The sequence below is a fragment of the Carcharodon carcharias genome, chromosome 11, assembly GCF_017639515.1.
Source record: "Carcharodon carcharias isolate sCarCar2 chromosome 11, sCarCar2.pri, whole genome shotgun sequence".
NCBI lineage: Eukaryota > Metazoa > Chordata > Chondrichthyes > Lamniformes > Lamnidae > Carcharodon > Carcharodon carcharias.
Genome location: NC_054477.1, coordinates 5,024,959 through 5,041,915, shown reverse-complemented (window position 1 = coordinate 5,041,915; position 16,957 = coordinate 5,024,959). Strand labels below are relative to the sequence as shown.

The window sequence follows — 16,957 nt, the reverse complement described above, 5'->3', positions numbered from 1 at the left end:
TTCTGTAACCCCCCCACCGCCCCACCCACCCACCAGCCCAGAACTTCAGAGATCAAGGGTTGAGGTCAGGGTCAGGCCCAGTCCTGGTCCCGCTGTGGGGTTCCACCTACCTCCCCCCAGTTGCCAGCAGTGTCGTGCAGGTTGTTCTTGTGGTAAGAAAGCTGACGTATGCAGTTGTTGACAGCAATGCTGCTCTTCCCCGGAGCGAGGTCCTCCTCCAACATCTCTACCCAACCAAGGGATCGGACAGCAAAACACTGCAGAGCACACAGACAGAGTTACTCCTTCAGATCCAGTTCAAACAACAGCAATCAGTACATTGTATCTACCTGGGAGTGTCTGATGGTAACGGTGTAGAGGGAGATTTACTCAGTATCTAACCCGTGCTGTACCTGTCCTGGGAGTATTTGATGGGGACAGTGTAGAGGAAACCTTACTCTGTATCTAACCCCGTGCTGTACCTGTCCTGGGAGTGTTTGATGGGGACAGTGTAGAGGAAACCTTACTCTGTATCTAACCCCGTGCTGTACCTGTCCTGAGAGTGTTTGATGGGGACAGTGTAGAGGGAGCTTTACTCTGTATCTAACCCCGTGCTGTACCTGTCCTGGGAGTGTTTAATGGGGACGGTGTAGAGGGAGCTTTACTCTGTATCTAACCCCGCGCTGTACCTGTCCTGGGAGTGTTTGATGGGGACGGTGTAGAGGGAGCTTTATTCTGTATCTAACCCTGTGCTGTACCTGTCCTGGGAGTGTTCGATGGGACAGGGTTTAACCGGAGTGCTGTGGAACGTGTCTGTGGAACTTGCCCCCAGTAAGAAGGTGAAAACCAATCAACACATGAACTGACCTCTGAAGTTCAGATAAGGAAATATTTCAAGAATGTAACAAACAAGAAATCTTCCTTTTTCTCACCTTTGATTCATCATCGATGTTTAGGATTTTTTTGTAATTATCTTCTTCCTCTTGACCCCTGAGAGAGAGTTAAAATGGATTTTATTGATTACCCAAAAATTCTATCAAATCATAACCAGCACCAAAGCAGGTGCGAGGGCTGGCAGGGCAATGGGAAGGCCGGGGGGGCGCGGAGAGTCCGAAGGCAGGGTGGGGGGCCGAGGGCTGGGGTCTGAGTTCAGCCCTCAAATTCAAGCTTCAAAGATGGAGTCATATCAGAGCGAAAGGTAGAGGACTGGCCGGGGAGTAACACTGAGAACTAATGGACCTTGGAATGACAATGAGACAGCCAGTGAAGGTGGTTTTTTTTAATATACTCATTCACGGGATGTGAGCTTCGCTGGCTGGGCCAGCATTTATTGCCCATCCTTAGTTGCCCTTGAGAAGGCTGCAGTCCATATGGTGTAGGTACACCCACAGTGCTGTTAGGGAGGGAGTTCCAGGATTTTGACCCAGCGACAGTGAAGGAACGGTGATATATTTCCAAATCAGGATGGTGAGTGACTTGGAGGGGAACTTCCAGGTGGTGGTGTTCCCATCTATCTGCTGCCCTTGTCCTTCTAGATGGTAGTGGTCGTGGGTTTGGAAGGTGCTGTCGAAGGACCTTTGGTGAATTCAGTGCATCTTGTAGATGGTACACACTGCTGCTACTGTGCGTCGGTGGTGGAGGGAGTGAACGTTTTGTGGATGTGGTGCCAATCAAGCAGGCTGGATGGTGTTGAGCTTCTGGAGTATTGTGGGAGCTGCACTCATCCAGCAAGAGTATTCCATCACACTCCTGACTTGTGCCTTGTAGATGGTGGACAAGCTTTGGGGAGTCAGGAGGTGAGTTACTTGTCGCAGGATTCCTAGCCTTGACCTGTTCTTGTAGCCACAGTATTTCTATGGCAAGTCCAGTTCAGTTTCTGGTCAATGGTAACCCCCAGCATGTTGATAGTGGGGGATTCAGTGATGGTAATGCCACTGAACATAAATTGGTGAAGGTTAGATTCTCTCTTGTTGGAGATGGTCATTGCCTGGCACTTGTGTGGGGTGAATGTTACTTGCCACTTGTCAACCCAAGCCTGGATATTGTCCAGGTCTTGCTGCATTTGGACATGGACTGCTTCAGTATCTGAGGAGTTGCGAATGGTGCTGAACATTGTGCAATCATCAGCGAACATCCCCATGACCTCATGATGGAAGGAAGGTCATTGATGAAGTAGCTGAAGATGGTGGGGCCGACGACACTATCCTGAGGAACTCCTGTAGTGATGTCCTGCAGCTGAAATGACTGACTTTCAACAACCAGTGGAGAGTTTTCCCCTTGATTTCCATTGACTCCAGTTTTGCTAGGGCTCCTTGATAACACACTTGGTCGAATGCTGCCTTGATGTCAAGGGCAGTCACTCTCACCTCACCTCGGGAGCTCAGCTCTTTTGTCCATGTTTGAACCAAGGCTGTAATGAGGTCAGGAGCTGAGTGGCCCTGGCAGAACCCAAACTGGGCATCAGTGAGCAGGTTATTGCTGAGGAAGTGCTGCTTGAAAGCACTGTTGAAGACCCCTTCCATTACTTTACAGATGATGGAGAAGAGACTGATGGGGCAGTAATTGGTTGGGTTGAATTTGTCCTGCTTTTTGTGTACAGGACACACCTGGGCAATTTTCCACATAGCCAGATTGATGCCAGTGTTGTAGCTGTACTGGAACAGTTTATAGAATCATAGAAGGCTACAGCACAGAAAAAGAGTCTGCGCCAGTCAAACAAGTACCTAACTATTCTAATCCTATTTTCCAGCACTAGGCCCATAGCCTTGTATGCCAAGGCATCAGAAGTGCACATCCAAATACTTCTTAAATGTTAAGAGGATTTCTGTCTCTACCACCCTTTCAGGCAGTGAGTTCCAGATTCCCACCACCCTCTGGGTGAAAAAATTCCTCACATCCCCTCTAAACCTCCTGCCCCTTATCTTAAATCTATGCTCCCTGGTTATTGATACCTCTGCCAAGGGGAAAAGTTCCTTTCTGTCTACCCTATCTATGCCCCTCATAATTTTATACACCTCAATCATGTTCCCCCTCAAGCTCCTCTGCTCCAGGGAAAATAACCCCAGTCTATCCAATCTCTTATAACCCAGGCAACATCCTGGTAAATCTCCTCTGCACTCTCTCTAGTGCAATCACATCCTTCCTAGAATGCAGATTCCAGAACTGCAAGCAATACTCTAGCTGTGACCTAACCAGGATTTTACATAACTTGGCTAGGGGCGTGGCAGGTTCTGGAGCACAAATATTCAGTACTATTGCTGGAATATTGTCAGGGCCCATAGCCTTTGCAGTATCCAGTGTCTTCAGGTGTTTCTTGATATCACATGGAGCGAATCGAATTGGCTGAAGACTGGCATCTGTGATGCTGGGGACCTCCAGAGGAGGCCGAGATGAGTCATCCACTCAGCACTTCTGGCTGACGATTGTAGTAAATGCTTCAGCCTTATCTTTTTCCCTGATATGCTAGGCTCCTCCATCATTCAGGTTGGAGATATTTGTGGAGCTATCTCCATAATTGTCCACCACCATTCACGACTGGATGTGACAGGACTGCAGAACTTAGATCTGATCCTCTGGTTATGGGATTACTTAGCCCTGTCTTTCACTTGCTGCTTTTGCTGTTTGGCACACAAGTAGTCCTGTGTTATAGCTTCACCATGTTGACACCTCATTTTTAGGTATGCCTGGTGCTGCTCTTGGCAGGTCCTCCTGCACTCTTCATTGAACCAAGGTTGATCCCCTGGCTTGATGGTAATGGTAGAGTGGGGGATATGCTGGGCCATGAGATTAAAGATAGTGTTCGAGTACAATTCTGCTGCTGCTGATGGCCCACAGCACCTCATGGATGCCCCGTCTTGAGTTGCTAGATATGTTCGAAATCTATCCCGTTTAGCATGGTGGTAGTGCCACACAACACAATGGAGGGTTTTTCCCTCTTGTTGGTTCCCTCACCACCTGCTGCAGACCCAGTCTAGCAGCTATGTCCTTTAGGACTCGGCCAGCTCGGTCAGTAGTGGTGCTACCGAGTCACACTTGATTATGGACATTGAAGTCCCCCAACCAGAGTACATTCTGCTTCCTTACCACCCTCAGTGCTTCCTCCAAGTGGTGTTCAACATGGAGGGGCACTGATTCATCAGCTGCGGGAGGGTGGTACAAGGTAATCAGCAGGAGGTTTACCTGATGCCATGAGACTTCATGGGGTCCGGAGTTGATGTTGAGGACTCCCAGAGCAACTCCCTCCCAACTGTATACCACTGTGCTGCCACCTCTGCTGGGTCTGACCTGCCGGTGGGACAGGACATACCCAGGGATGGTGATGGTGGAGCCTGGGACATTATCTGTAAGATATGATTCCGTGAGGATGACTATGTCAGGCTGTTGCTTGACTAGTCTGTGAGACGCTTTCCCAATTTTGGCACTAGCCCCCAGATGTTAGTAAGGGGGACTTTGTAGAGTTGACAGGGCTGAGTTTGCCGTTGTTGTTTCCGGTGCCTAGGTCGAAGCCGGGTGGTCTGTCCGGTTTCATTCCTTTTCTGAGACTTTGTAGAGGTTTGTTACAACTGAGTGTCTGGTTCGGCCATTTCAGAGTCAACCCCATTGCTGTGGGTCTGGAGTCACATGTAGGCTGGACCAGGGAAGGACGGCAGATTTCCTTCCTTAAAAGACATGGTTCCATGGTCATCGTTAAGACTTTTAATTCCAGATTTTTATTGAATTCAAATTCCACCTTCTGCCATGGTGGGATTGGAACCCGGGTCCCCAGAGCATTACCCTGGGTCTCTGGATTACTAGTCTAGCAACAATACCACCACACCATTGCCTCCCCATGGCAGTTAATAAGTTTTTTGCAGGTATAAAGGGCTTGGGTTTGGTTGGAGGTTTACTGGGAGGTGGGGGGGGGGGGGGGGGTGACGGCGGCGTGAAGGGCATGGCTAGAGGGTGGGCAGGGGGACAGGGCACAGTTAGAGGGTGGGAGGAGGACAGGGCATGGTTAGATGGTGGGAAGGGACAGAGCGCAGCTAGCCGGTGGGCAGAGGGGAGGGGGCATGTTTAGAGGGTGACCATGTCAGTGATTGTGATCTATAGGCCCGGTCTCTGCATCATTGACTGCCTCAACTCCCATTGCTAAGAAGAAGATTCTAAAGGGCCATTGCTTACTCACCCCAGGTTCAGGGATGCATATCGCAGTGTGGCTCCCTCAAACTCTTTCAGACTCGTATCCGAAATCTCAGTTGTGGTCTGCACCTCCTGTGAAAAATAAATTCTAGCTGGTTAGAAACTCACAAACGCCTTCAACAATGAAAAGGTGGGGGGCGGGGGGAAGGCTGACACCGGGAGACTAAAACCATCACCAGGAGAGACTAAAAACCGACACTGGGCGAGATGAAAGACCAGCAGAAGACTTTGGAAAAAGGGAAACCCCAACAAACCCAGCATCCCTATCCTTAACCATCTATTTGCAACCTAGTCCTACCCTATTTCTCCAATCATATCCTCCCTCCCTAATACGAAATCCCATCCCTCTCAACTCTAACTGCTCTATCACCAAACCTTGCCCCCTCTCTTTACTGCCAAATGCTGCATCCTCTCGCTATCTCCAACACCACACTGCAGATTCTCATAATATCCCTCAACTCTTCTCTCGATTCATTAGAACCATAGATGTTTATAGGTTAAAAGGACTCATTCTGTTCCATCAGGTCCCCATAGCCCTGTATCAATTGGAAACTAATCCCACTGTCCTGCTCTCTCCTCATAGCCCTGCATTAATCCCAAACTAATCCCACTGTCCTGCTCTCTCCCCATAGCCCTGCATTAATCCCAAACTAATCCCACTGCCCCACTCTCTCCCCACGGCCCTGCATTAATCCCAAACTAATCCCACTGTCCTGCTCGCCCCAAAACCCTGCACCAATCCAAAACTAACGCCAATGACCCAATCTCTCCCCATAGTCCTGTATCAATCTCGGAACTAATCTCCTGCCCTTTTCTGTTTCCATAGCCTTGTATCAATCCCAAACTAATCCCACTGACCCGTGCACTCCCCATAGCATGGCATCAATCTTAAACTAATCCCACTGCCCTGCTCTCTCCCCTTACCTCAGTTTCAATCCCAAATTAATCGCACTGTCCCCCTCTCCCCAAAGCCCTGCACTAATCCAAAACTAATGCCACTGTCCCAACCTCTCCCCGTAGCCCTGCATTAATCCCTAAACTAATGCCCCGCACTGTTCCCCATCGTCCTACATCAATCCCAAACTAATCCCACTGTTCCAGTCTCTCCCCAGACCTGCATTTTCTTCTGCTTCAAATACTTCTTCACTAGAATGTATATATGTGTCTGTTTGGCTCAGTGCCTTTAATTCATCAGTTGTGGGCTGAGAATCTGCTTTTTAGTTCCTTCTCAAGATGCGAGTGTTGCTGGCGTTTATTGCCTGTTTCTAACTGCCCTTCAGAAGATGCTGGTGAACTTATCAGAACTCATTAATATTACTGCATAAATACTGTTGTGATATCAGTTTACAGGAATATGCAAATGAAAAAGGAACCAGCATGTAGAGCAGCATGTCACCAGCAGTTACCTGTGTGTGTGTGTGTCAGAATTGCAGTTTGTGCTGTCCTTTTCAGTAATAGTTGCTGAATCCATAAAGTAGATCTGTCTGCTGTATCTCCAAATAAACCGAACCTACACACAGGTAGTTTACCAGTCCTGGTGTGAGATTGGTGGGTTTGTGTAAAGCAAACATAGAAACACACCACGAAGGCAGTGATTGTGAATTTGAAGACCTCTGGGCGAGACACAGACAAGATATGGTACAATACAGAGGCTGTATGTACATCAAAACCCCAGGAAGCAGAATTCCTTTACAGGTGCTTTTCAGAACCATGAGTACCTGGTTTGTGGATTAGTGGGATTGGTGGTTGGCGGGAGCAGCAAGACAGTTCAGAGTCGTGCAGTGCAGTTGGTTTTGAATGGGACAGGAAAAGCTCAGGACCATTCCTGTGCAAAAATAAAAGCACACTAAACAGAAGAAACCTGAACAAAAACAGAATTACCTGGAAAAACTCAGCAGGTCTGGCAGCATCGGCGGAGAAGAAAAAATCTGAGCTGCAGTCAAAAACAGCAGCTGCATTGGTGAATCTCTCCATGGAGTAGAGAGGTTACAAATCCCCTACACATCAGGATCATCCATAAAAGATGGGGAACATCTGGAGGTGACCACCAAATTCCCCAGCAGAACTGGAAGGCCACAGACATCCTAGCCGAATTTAGGCTTTTCAGACAGAGGATGGAACTAGGCCTTTTTGATTCATTTGTCACAGAACCGGATAATCAAGTGATGAAAATAAGATAACCATTGGAAACGAGGAGTTGCATGGAGTTAACGCTTTGGGCTTGTCTGAGGAGGATCAGGAAAAGATGTGGTAAACCAAAGAATAGAGGCAAGGCAAGAGAGAAAGGTGTTAATATGGGAAATGACAAACAGACTGTGTCAGGAAGGGACAGATAGTACAAATCTAAGAGTAAACAGCAGATAAGGCGAGACGTGTGTAGCATTTGAAATAAAACATGAACCGATAGCGCAAATAAAAATAAATAAGTACGATCTGATAGCCATTACAGAAACATGGCTGCAGGATGACAGATTGGGACCAGACTATTGAAGGTTCGTGACATTTAGGAGGGACAGGAAGTTCAGGAAAGGTGAAGGGGTGGCTCTGTTAATTAATAATGGCGTTAGCACAATAGAGAGAGACAACCCAGGTCCAGGAAACCAGGATGTAGAAGCAGTTTGGGTTGAGATGAGGAATGATAAAGGCAAGAAGTCCCTTGTGGGAGTGGAGTACAGGCTCCCGAATTGTAATTACATGGAAGGACAGAGTATACAAGAAGAGATAGTGAGAGCTTGCCAGAAAGGTACAGCAATAATCATGGGGGATTTTAACCTACACGTAGGCTGGAAAAAATCAGGTGGGCAAAGGTAGCATAGATGAGGAGTTCACGGAATATTTTCAGGATAGTTTCTTAGAACAGCACACGTACTGGAGCCAACCAGAGAGCAGGCTATACGAGACCTGGTATTGAGCAAAGAGAAAGGATTCATTGATAACCTTCTAGTGAAGGCACCCCTAGGTAGTAGCGATCATAATATGATATTTTACATTCATTTTGAGAGATTAATGAGTGTGTCCAAGACTAGTATTTTAAGCTTAAATAAGGGCAATTATGGGGGCATGAAAGTGGAGCTAGCTAAAGTGAATTGGCAAAAGAGGTTAAGGGATAGGCCAATAGAAGTTCAGTGGCAGACATTTAAAGGGATATTTCAGAATAAACAAAATATATACATTCCAATGAGAAAGAAAAATTCCAAAAGGAGGGCCCACCGTCTGTGGTTTACTAAAAAAGTTAAAGACAGTATTAGACTTAAAGAAAAAGCATATAATTGTGCAAAGACGGGTGGCAGGTCAGAAGATTGGAAAGAATATAAAGAATGACAAAAGGACTAATAAGGAGGAAAAAATTAGAGTACAAGAGGAATGGCTAGTAATATAAAGATGGATAGTAAGAGTTTGTATAGATATTTAACTAAGAAAAAGAGTTAACAGAGTGAGTGTTGGTCGTATAGAAAGTGAGTCTGGGGAATTGATAATGGAAAGTAGGGAATGGAGGATGAATTAAACAGGTATTTTGCTTTGGTCTTCATCACAGAGGATGCAAGTAACAGCCTGGAAGTAAATCAGGAAATGGGAGGGAGGAACTCGGGAAAATTACAATCACCAGGGAAATGTTCTTGAGTAAATTGTTGGGGCTATGGGCTGATAAATCCCCAGGGCCGGGTGGACTTCACCCTAAGGTAGAAGTGGCTAGTGAGCTAGTTCATGCATTGGTTTTAATTTTCCAAAATTCCCTAGATTTGGGGAAGGTTCCATTAGATTGGAAAATAGTACATATAACTCCTTTATTTAAAAAGGGAGGGAGACAGAAAGCAGGAAACTATAGGCCAGTTAGCCTAACATCTGTCAGAGGGAAAATGTTAGAAGCTATTATTAAAAATGTTATAGCAGGGAACTTAGAAAAATTCAAGGCAATTAGGCAGAGTCAATGTGGTTTTGTAAAAGGGGAATCATGTTTAACCAATTTATTGGTGTTCTTTGAAGGAGTCACGTGCTGTGGATAAATGGTAACTAGTGGATGTATTGTGCTTAGATTTCCAGAAGGTGTTTGGTAAAGTGCCACATCAAAGGTTATTGTGGAAAATAAAAGCTCATGGTGTAGGGGGTAACACATTGGCATGGATAGAAGATTGGCTGGCTAACAGGAAAAAGCAGGCAGCCACAAATGGATCTTTTATGATTGGCAGGATGTGACAAGTGATGTGCCACAAGGATCAGTGCTGGGGCCTCAACGTTTTAGAATTTATATAAACGATTTGGATGAAACTGATGGGATGCTGGCTAAATTTGCTGAAGACACCAAGATAGGTAGGAAAGTAAATTGTGAAGAGGACGTACAGAGGCTACAAAATGACAAAGATAGGTTAATTGAATCATCAAAGATCTGGCAAATGGAGCATGTGGGCAAATGTGAAATTGTTCATTTTGGCAGGAAGGATAAAAAAGCTTATTATCTAAATGGTGAGAGATTACAGAGCTCTGAGATTCAAAGGGATCTGGGTGTCCTAGCGCATGAATCACAAAAGGCTAGTATGCAGGTACAGCAGGTAATTAGGAAAGCTAATAGAATGTTAATGTTTATTGTGAGGGGAATTGAATACAAAAGTAGGGAGGTTATGCTCCTGTTATACAGGGCACTGGTGAGTCCACATCTGGAGTACTGTGTACAGTACTGGTCTCCTTATTTAAGGAAATATATAAATGCGTTAGAAGGTTTACTAGAATAATACCAGGAACGGGCAGATTGTCCTATGAGGAAAGGCTGGACAGGTTAGGCTTGTATCCACTGGAATTTAGAAGAGAAAGAGGCGTCTTGATTGAAACCTTTAAGATCTTGAGGGGTCTTGACAGGGTGGATATGGAGAGGATGTTTCCTCTTGTGAGAGAATCTAGAACGAGGGGCCATCGTTTAAAAATAAGGGGTCACTCATTTAAAGTAGAGATGAGGTGAAATTTTTTCTCTTGGAGGGTCATGAGTATTTGGAACTCTCTTCTTCAAGGAGGTAGTGGAAGCAGGATCTTTGAATATTTTAAGGCAGAGCTAGATAGATTCTTGATTAACAAGGGGGTGAAAGGTTATCGGGGGTAGGCAGGAATGTGGGTTGAGGTTACAATCAGATCAGCCACAATCTTATCGAATGGCGGAGCAGGCTCAAGGGTCAAGTGGCCTACTCCTGCTCCTGATTGTATGTTTGTATGTAGGACCCTGTTAAGCTGTGGAACAGGCTGGAGCATCAACTTTGTGTAAAATGAACTTCAGAATTCACTGTTTGTAGCTCATGGCTCACAGAAGCCACAAGAATCAATTGATCAGCTCATCAGCAGGTGCCATGATAAGGGCAAGGACTGTGATTTCTCGGAAGCTGAGCTATATGAACGGACAATGAAGCTGGTTATAGCTTCAACACTGATCGATGCCTCACAAAAAGACCTTTTGGCAAAAAAGGTCACAATATTGAGATACGACTAAAAGACGGCAGAAAATATGGTGGCATTGTGGCGTGACAACAGTACCTGTAAGCATTAGGTGCAGCTGCCACATTTACATGTAGAATTAAGGGTATCGAGCCAATTGTCGCAGAAAATGCACTGCCCACGTCATAAAACATTTGGTGGGCAGCATGGTGGGAGTGGGAAGCTTGATTTTTCACCTCCAGTTGTTTAAGGGCAGGAAGGAAGGGGATTGGGGGTCACTCTGTGGGGGCCGCCCTTTGCAAATCACAGGGTGGTCCACCTTAGGTTGAAATCCCCTTCCTTTCTAATCCCTCCCCACTGCCCCGCTCCTCAACCTTTCCAAACCCTCCCGGTCCAAGACCCCAGACTTATGTGCTCCAGGCATCCAAGGCCTCATCAGCGACCACTGACGCCTTCCGGCCGGGACTGATGGAGCTGCCGGCCAATCGGATTTGCCAGCAGCTCCAGAGGGTGGGACCTCCACCCTAACGAGGGGCAAAAGTCCCAATTGGTCCTCATTAATCAGCCCTGCAGCACTTTATGACAGTGGGACAGGTCAATGTGGAGCGTGTTGTTCAGCCCAATGTGTGGGTGAAATCAAACCATTAAAGGTTTTTTACTACTATCAGCAACATATCAGAAACAGAGTCCGGCTTGAACTGAGTGAGAACCGAGGAATTTTGGTGAAGGTGGGGGCGGGGAAGGAGGTGCTCCTTTCTTTTTCACCCTCCAGTATTTGGTTCTTACATCGGTGAAGCAGAAGACGTTGATTGGTGAGTAACTGGTAAGTTATTCTACTTATAATAAATAAAATTCTTTCTAAAGTTGAGGTATGGAGGGCAGCTCAGCTGAGTGGAATGCACATTCTGTGGTATGTGGCAAGTTGTGGATGCACCACGTGCCCTAGACAAACACACCTGCAGGAAGTGTCACCAGCTGCAGAAGCTTGAGCTCTCGGCTTTAGAACTTGAGTGGAGGCTGGAGTCACTGTGGTGTATCCGCAAGGCATAGAACTACATGGATAGCACATTTAAGGAAACGGTCACACAGCAGGTTAGGAGCGTGCAGGGAGAGAGGGAATGGGTGACCACCAGGCAGTCGAAGAGAGCCAGGCAGGTAGCGCAGGAGTCCCCAGAGTCAGTTTTCTATTTTAGATACTGATGACAGCGATGATTCCTCAGGGAAGTTAGCAAGAGCCAAGCCTGTGGCACCACAGGTGGCTCAGCTGCACAGGAGGGGAGAAAGAAGAGTGGAAGAACAATCATGATAGGGGATTTGTTAGTTAGGGGAACAGATAGACATTTCTGCAGCTGTGGACTTGACTCCTGGATGTTGTGTTGTCTCCCTGGGGCCAGGGTCAAGGATGTCACAGGGCGGCTGCAGGACATTCTTCCGAGGAAGGGTGAACAGCCGGAGGTTGTGGTCCACATTGGGACCAAGAACATAGGTAGGAAGAGGGATGAGGTTCTGAAAGCAGATTTTAGGGAGTTAGGAAGGAGATTAAAAAGCAGGGCCTCAAAGCAGTAATCTCAGGATTACTCCCAGTGCCACGTGGTCAGCACAGGAACTGGAGGATTGAGTGATTGAACATGTGGCTGGAGAATTGGTGCAGGAGGGAGGGTATCAGATTTCTGAGGCACTAGGACTGGTTCTGGGGCAGGTGGTACCTGTACAAGATGGACAGGTTGCACCCCAGCAAGACTGAAACGAGAAAACTTGCAGGGAGATTTGGTAGAGCTGTTGGGGAGGGTTTAAACTAGATTGGCAGGGAGGTGGGAACCTGAGAGGTTGGAGCTCAGGTTGGAGTGAGGCAAAACTAGTAAAAGGCAGTAGAAAAGTAGTAAGCAAAATTGGAAGGCAGACGAAATAAAGGCAAGCATCAAATAGGATCAGAATGCAGAATAATGTTAAAAAGACAAAGTTAAGGGCAGTCTACCTGAATGCATGCAGCATTTGTAACAAGGTAGATGATTTAAATGCACAAATAGAGGTGCCATTACCGAGATGTGGTTACAGGGTGACCAGGACTGGGAACTGAATATTCAGCTATACTCTTTATTTAGGAAGGATCGGCAGAAAGGAAAAAGAGGCAGGTCGCGCTATTAATAAGGGACAAGGTCAGTACATTAGTGAGAGGATCTTAGATTGAAGGATCAAGATGTAGAATCAGTTTGGGTGGAGCTGAGAAATAGCAAGGGGCAGCAAACATTGGTGGGAATGGTTTATAGGTTACCAAACTGAAGTGGTAACATTGGGCACAGTATAAGTCAGGAAGTTAGAGCTGCATGTGACATGGGTAATACAGTAATAATGGGTGACTTCAATTTACATATAGATTGGTAAACCTAATTAGTACTAATTCTGTGGAGGATGACTTCCTGGAATGTGTACGAGATGAGCAGTACTTTGAGGAACCAACTAGGAATCGGGCTATTTTAGATTTAGTATTATGTAATGAGAAAGGACTAGTTAATAACCTTGCTGTAAAGGAGCCATTAGGAAATAGTGACCATAATATGATGAGTTTTACATTAAGTTTGAAAGTGATATAGTTCACTTTGAAACTACGGTCCTATATCTGAACAAAGGAAATTATGAAGGTATGAGGGGCAAGTTGGCTACAGTAGATTGGGAAAATACATTTAAAGATTTGATGGTAGACAGGCATTGTCTGGTATTTAAAGAAGTATTACTTGGTCTACAACAAATATACATTCCTCTAAGACACAAAAATCCAACAGGAAAGGTTAATCAACCATGGCTAACAAAAGAAATTAAAGATTATATTTGATCTAAGGAAGTAGCTGACAAGGTTGCCAGGAAAAGGTAAACCTGAGGATTGGGAGCAATTTAGAATCCAGCAAAGGAGGACCAAGAAACTGAGAAAGAAAGGGAAAAGAGAATACAAATGCAAGTAATATAAAGGCAGGCTGTAAAAGTTTAGAATTATAGCAAGTTTATGGCACTTGGCCCCACTGTGTCTGCACCGAGCATAAAATAAGCCATCCAGCCTAATGCCACTTCCCAGCTTTTGGACCGTAGCCCTGCAGGTTATGGCACTTGAGCTGCAAATCCAGGCACCTTTAAAATAAGTTGAGGATTTCTGCCTCTACTCCCCTTTCAAGCAGTGAGTTCTAGACCCCCACAACACTCTAGGTGAAAACATTTTCCTCATTTACCCTCTAATCTTTCTAGCAATCACTTTAAATCTATGCCCCCTAGTCACTGACCTCTCTGCCCTCCCCATCCACGCTATCCAGGCCCCTCAATTCTTTACCTCTCAATCACATCTCCCCTCAGCTTTCTCTGTTCCAAGGAGAACAATCCCAACCTACCCAATCTTTCCTCATAGCTGCAACTTTCCAGTCCTGGCAACATCCTTGTAAATCTCCTTTGTACCCTTGCTAAAGCAATTACATCCTTTCTGTAATGAGGTGACCAGAACTGCGCATAGTACTCAAGTTGTGGCCTAACTAATGTTTTATATAGTTCCAGCATAACCTCCCTATTATATTCTATGCCTCTGCTAATAAATGAAAGGATTCCATATCCCTTCCTAACCACCTTATCGACCTGTCCTGCAACCTTCAGGGATCTATCAACATCCATCAACCATTACCCTCTGTTTCCTGCCACTGAGCCAATTTTGTATCCAGCTTGTTACATTCCCCTGGATCCCACAGGCTTTTTTTTTAAAATTTGTCTGCCATGTGGGACCTTGTCAAAAGCCTTGCTAAAAGCCATGTAGACCACTTCAACTGCACTACCCTCATCAATCCTCCTAGTTACTTCCTCAAAAAATTCAATCAAATTAGTTAGACACGACCTTCTCTCAACAAATCCATGCTGACTGTCCTTGATTACACCGGGCCTAAGTGACTGTTTATCCTGTGCCTCAGAATTGATTTCAATAATTTTCCCACCACGAAGGCCAGTCTGACTGGCCTATAGTTATTCGGTCTACCTCTCGCTCCCTTTTTAATGACTGGCCTATAATTATTCGATCTATCTCTCACTCCCTTTTTAAACAAAGGTACAACGTTAGCAGACTTCCAATCCTCTGGCACCTCACCTGTATCCAGTGAGGACTGGAAAATGATGGTCAGACCCTCCGCAATTTCCTCCCTGGCTTCTTTTAACAGCCAGGGATACATTTCATCCGGCCCTGGTGATTTATTCAATTTCAAGGATGCTAATCATCTTAATACTTTCTCTCTCTCAACGTTTATCACATCCAATATTTCACACTCCTCCTCCTTAACTACAATGTTTGCATTGTCCCCCTCGTGAAGTCAGATGTAAAAGTATTCATTAAGAACCATACCCACATCCTCTGCCTCCACACACAGGTTCCCTTTTTGGTCTTTTATGGGCCTTACTCTTTCCTTAGTTATCCTCTTACTCTTGATGTAATGACAAAACATCTTTGGGTTCTCCTTGATTTTACTTGCCAATATCCTTTCATGCCCTTTCTTTGCTCTCCTAATTTCCTTCTAATATATCATCCCTCCTCACAGCTGTAATTGCTTCTCTAGCCAAAATTGCTACCCCCCCTTTTATACCTCCCCCCCATCATGTCTGAAAACCCTGTAACCAGGAATGTTGAGCTACCACCCCTGACCATGTTTCTGTAATAGCTATGATGTCATACTGCCACATTTCTACCCCCTCAGTTCATCTGCTTTATTTGCTAGACTCCTTGCATTGAAGTATATCCCTTCAGCACTGCCAAACTCTCTTTTATTTTCTTTTATCTCCTTTGCTTTCCAGATTCACTCACTGATTTGCTGCCTTCCATTTTCATTTCTGGTTTTGCCCCATCTGAGTCTACCCTCAGGTTCCCATCCTCCTGCCAAACTAGTCTAAACCCTCCCCAACAGCCCTAGCAAACCTCCCAGCAAGGATAGTGGTCCCAGCCCCATTGAGGTACAAACTGTCAGGCTTGTACAGGTCCCACCTCTCCCAGAGCCCGTGTCAATGCCCTAGGAATCTGGTGCCCTCCCTCCTACACCATTTCTCTAGCCATGCATTCATCGGCTCTAACCTTGTATTTCTATGCTCACTAGTACATGGCACTGGTAGTAATCTGGAGATTACTATCTCTGAGGTCCTGCTTTTATAATGTCTTACCTAGCTCCCTAGAATCTGCTTTCAGGGCCTCATCCCTCTTTCTGCCTATGTCATTGATACTAATGTGAACCATAACCTCTGGCTGTTCATCCTCCCCTTAAGAACATCCTGCAGCCACTCTGATATCCTTAACCTTGGCGCCAGGAAGACAACATACCACCTGGAGTCACATCTATGGTCGCAGAAAAGCCTGTCTGTCTCCCTATCAAATCTGCTACCACTACGCCTGTTCCACTCTTCTTCCTTCCCGCCCAGACAACTGAGTCACCCGTACTGCCCCGAACTTGGCTCTTGCTGCAATCCCCTGAGGGACCATCGCCCTCAACAGTATCCAGAATCGAAAACCGGTTCGTCAGAGGACTCTTGCACTACCTGCCTGGTCCTCCTAGGTTTTCTGGTGGTCACCCGGAGCTCTAGTTTCTGCAGCTGGTGACACCTCCTGCACGTGCTCGTCCTGGACATGTGAAGTGTCCACCACCCCCCACATGCCACAGGACGGGCATTCCGTGTGGCTGAGCTGCCATACCTTACCACCTTTAGGTATGTGAAAAGGAAAAGATTAGCAAGGGCAAATGTGGGTCCATTACAGGCGGAGACAGGAGAATTTATGGTGTAGGATAGGGAATTGGCAGGGAAACTAAACAATTACTTTGTGTTTGTCTTCACGGATATCTCCCAGAAATACTGTAGAACCAAGGGACTTGTGAAAATGAGGAACTGAAAGAAATTAAGAATAAAGAAATTAATAAGAGGGAGTACTCGAAAAATTAGTTGGATTGAAGGTTGCTAAATCCCCTGGACTTGATGATCTACATCCCAGAGTGTTGAAGGAGGTGGCTGTAGAGATAGTGGAGGAATTGGGTTATCTTTCAAAATTCTATACATTCTGTTTGGATGGAGGAGCAGCCCTGACGGGCAGAATGACGTTCTCCTGCTCCTACTTCCTATGCTCCTATAAGACCGAAGAGCGGCAAACACACACTCACAGCCAAAGTCAACACTGGCAGCGAGTGCAAACACCTCATCAGTCACAATCTGGATATGTACCTGGATCATTGGAAGTCAATAATACAACCTACAGCAGACAAACTAACTGTGTACAATGGGTCATCCATTCATTACATCAATACACTGACAGTGAAAGGCAACTATGGCAAGTCTGCATGGAAACCACTAGTATTTTACCTAATGGACACAAGTGGACCAGCAATAGCAA

At 45.8% G+C, this 16,957-nt stretch overlaps 1 protein-coding gene across 1 annotated transcript in view; it reads right to left on the bottom strand.

The window, feature by feature from the left end:
- Positions 1-16,957, bottom strand: part of LOC121284318 (amyloid-beta A4 precursor protein-binding family B member 2-like) — a 140,076-nt gene that overhangs the window by 90,095 nt on the left and 33,024 nt on the right. The window contains exons 5-7 of the mRNA XM_041199713.1: positions 5,144-5,229; positions 912-969; positions 111-257 (exon numbers count right to left, since the gene is read on the bottom strand). Coding sequence (XP_041055647.1) covers positions 111-257; positions 912-969; positions 5,144-5,229 — 291 coding nt within the window. The remainder of the gene's footprint in view (positions 1-110; positions 258-911; positions 970-5,143; positions 5,230-16,957) is intronic.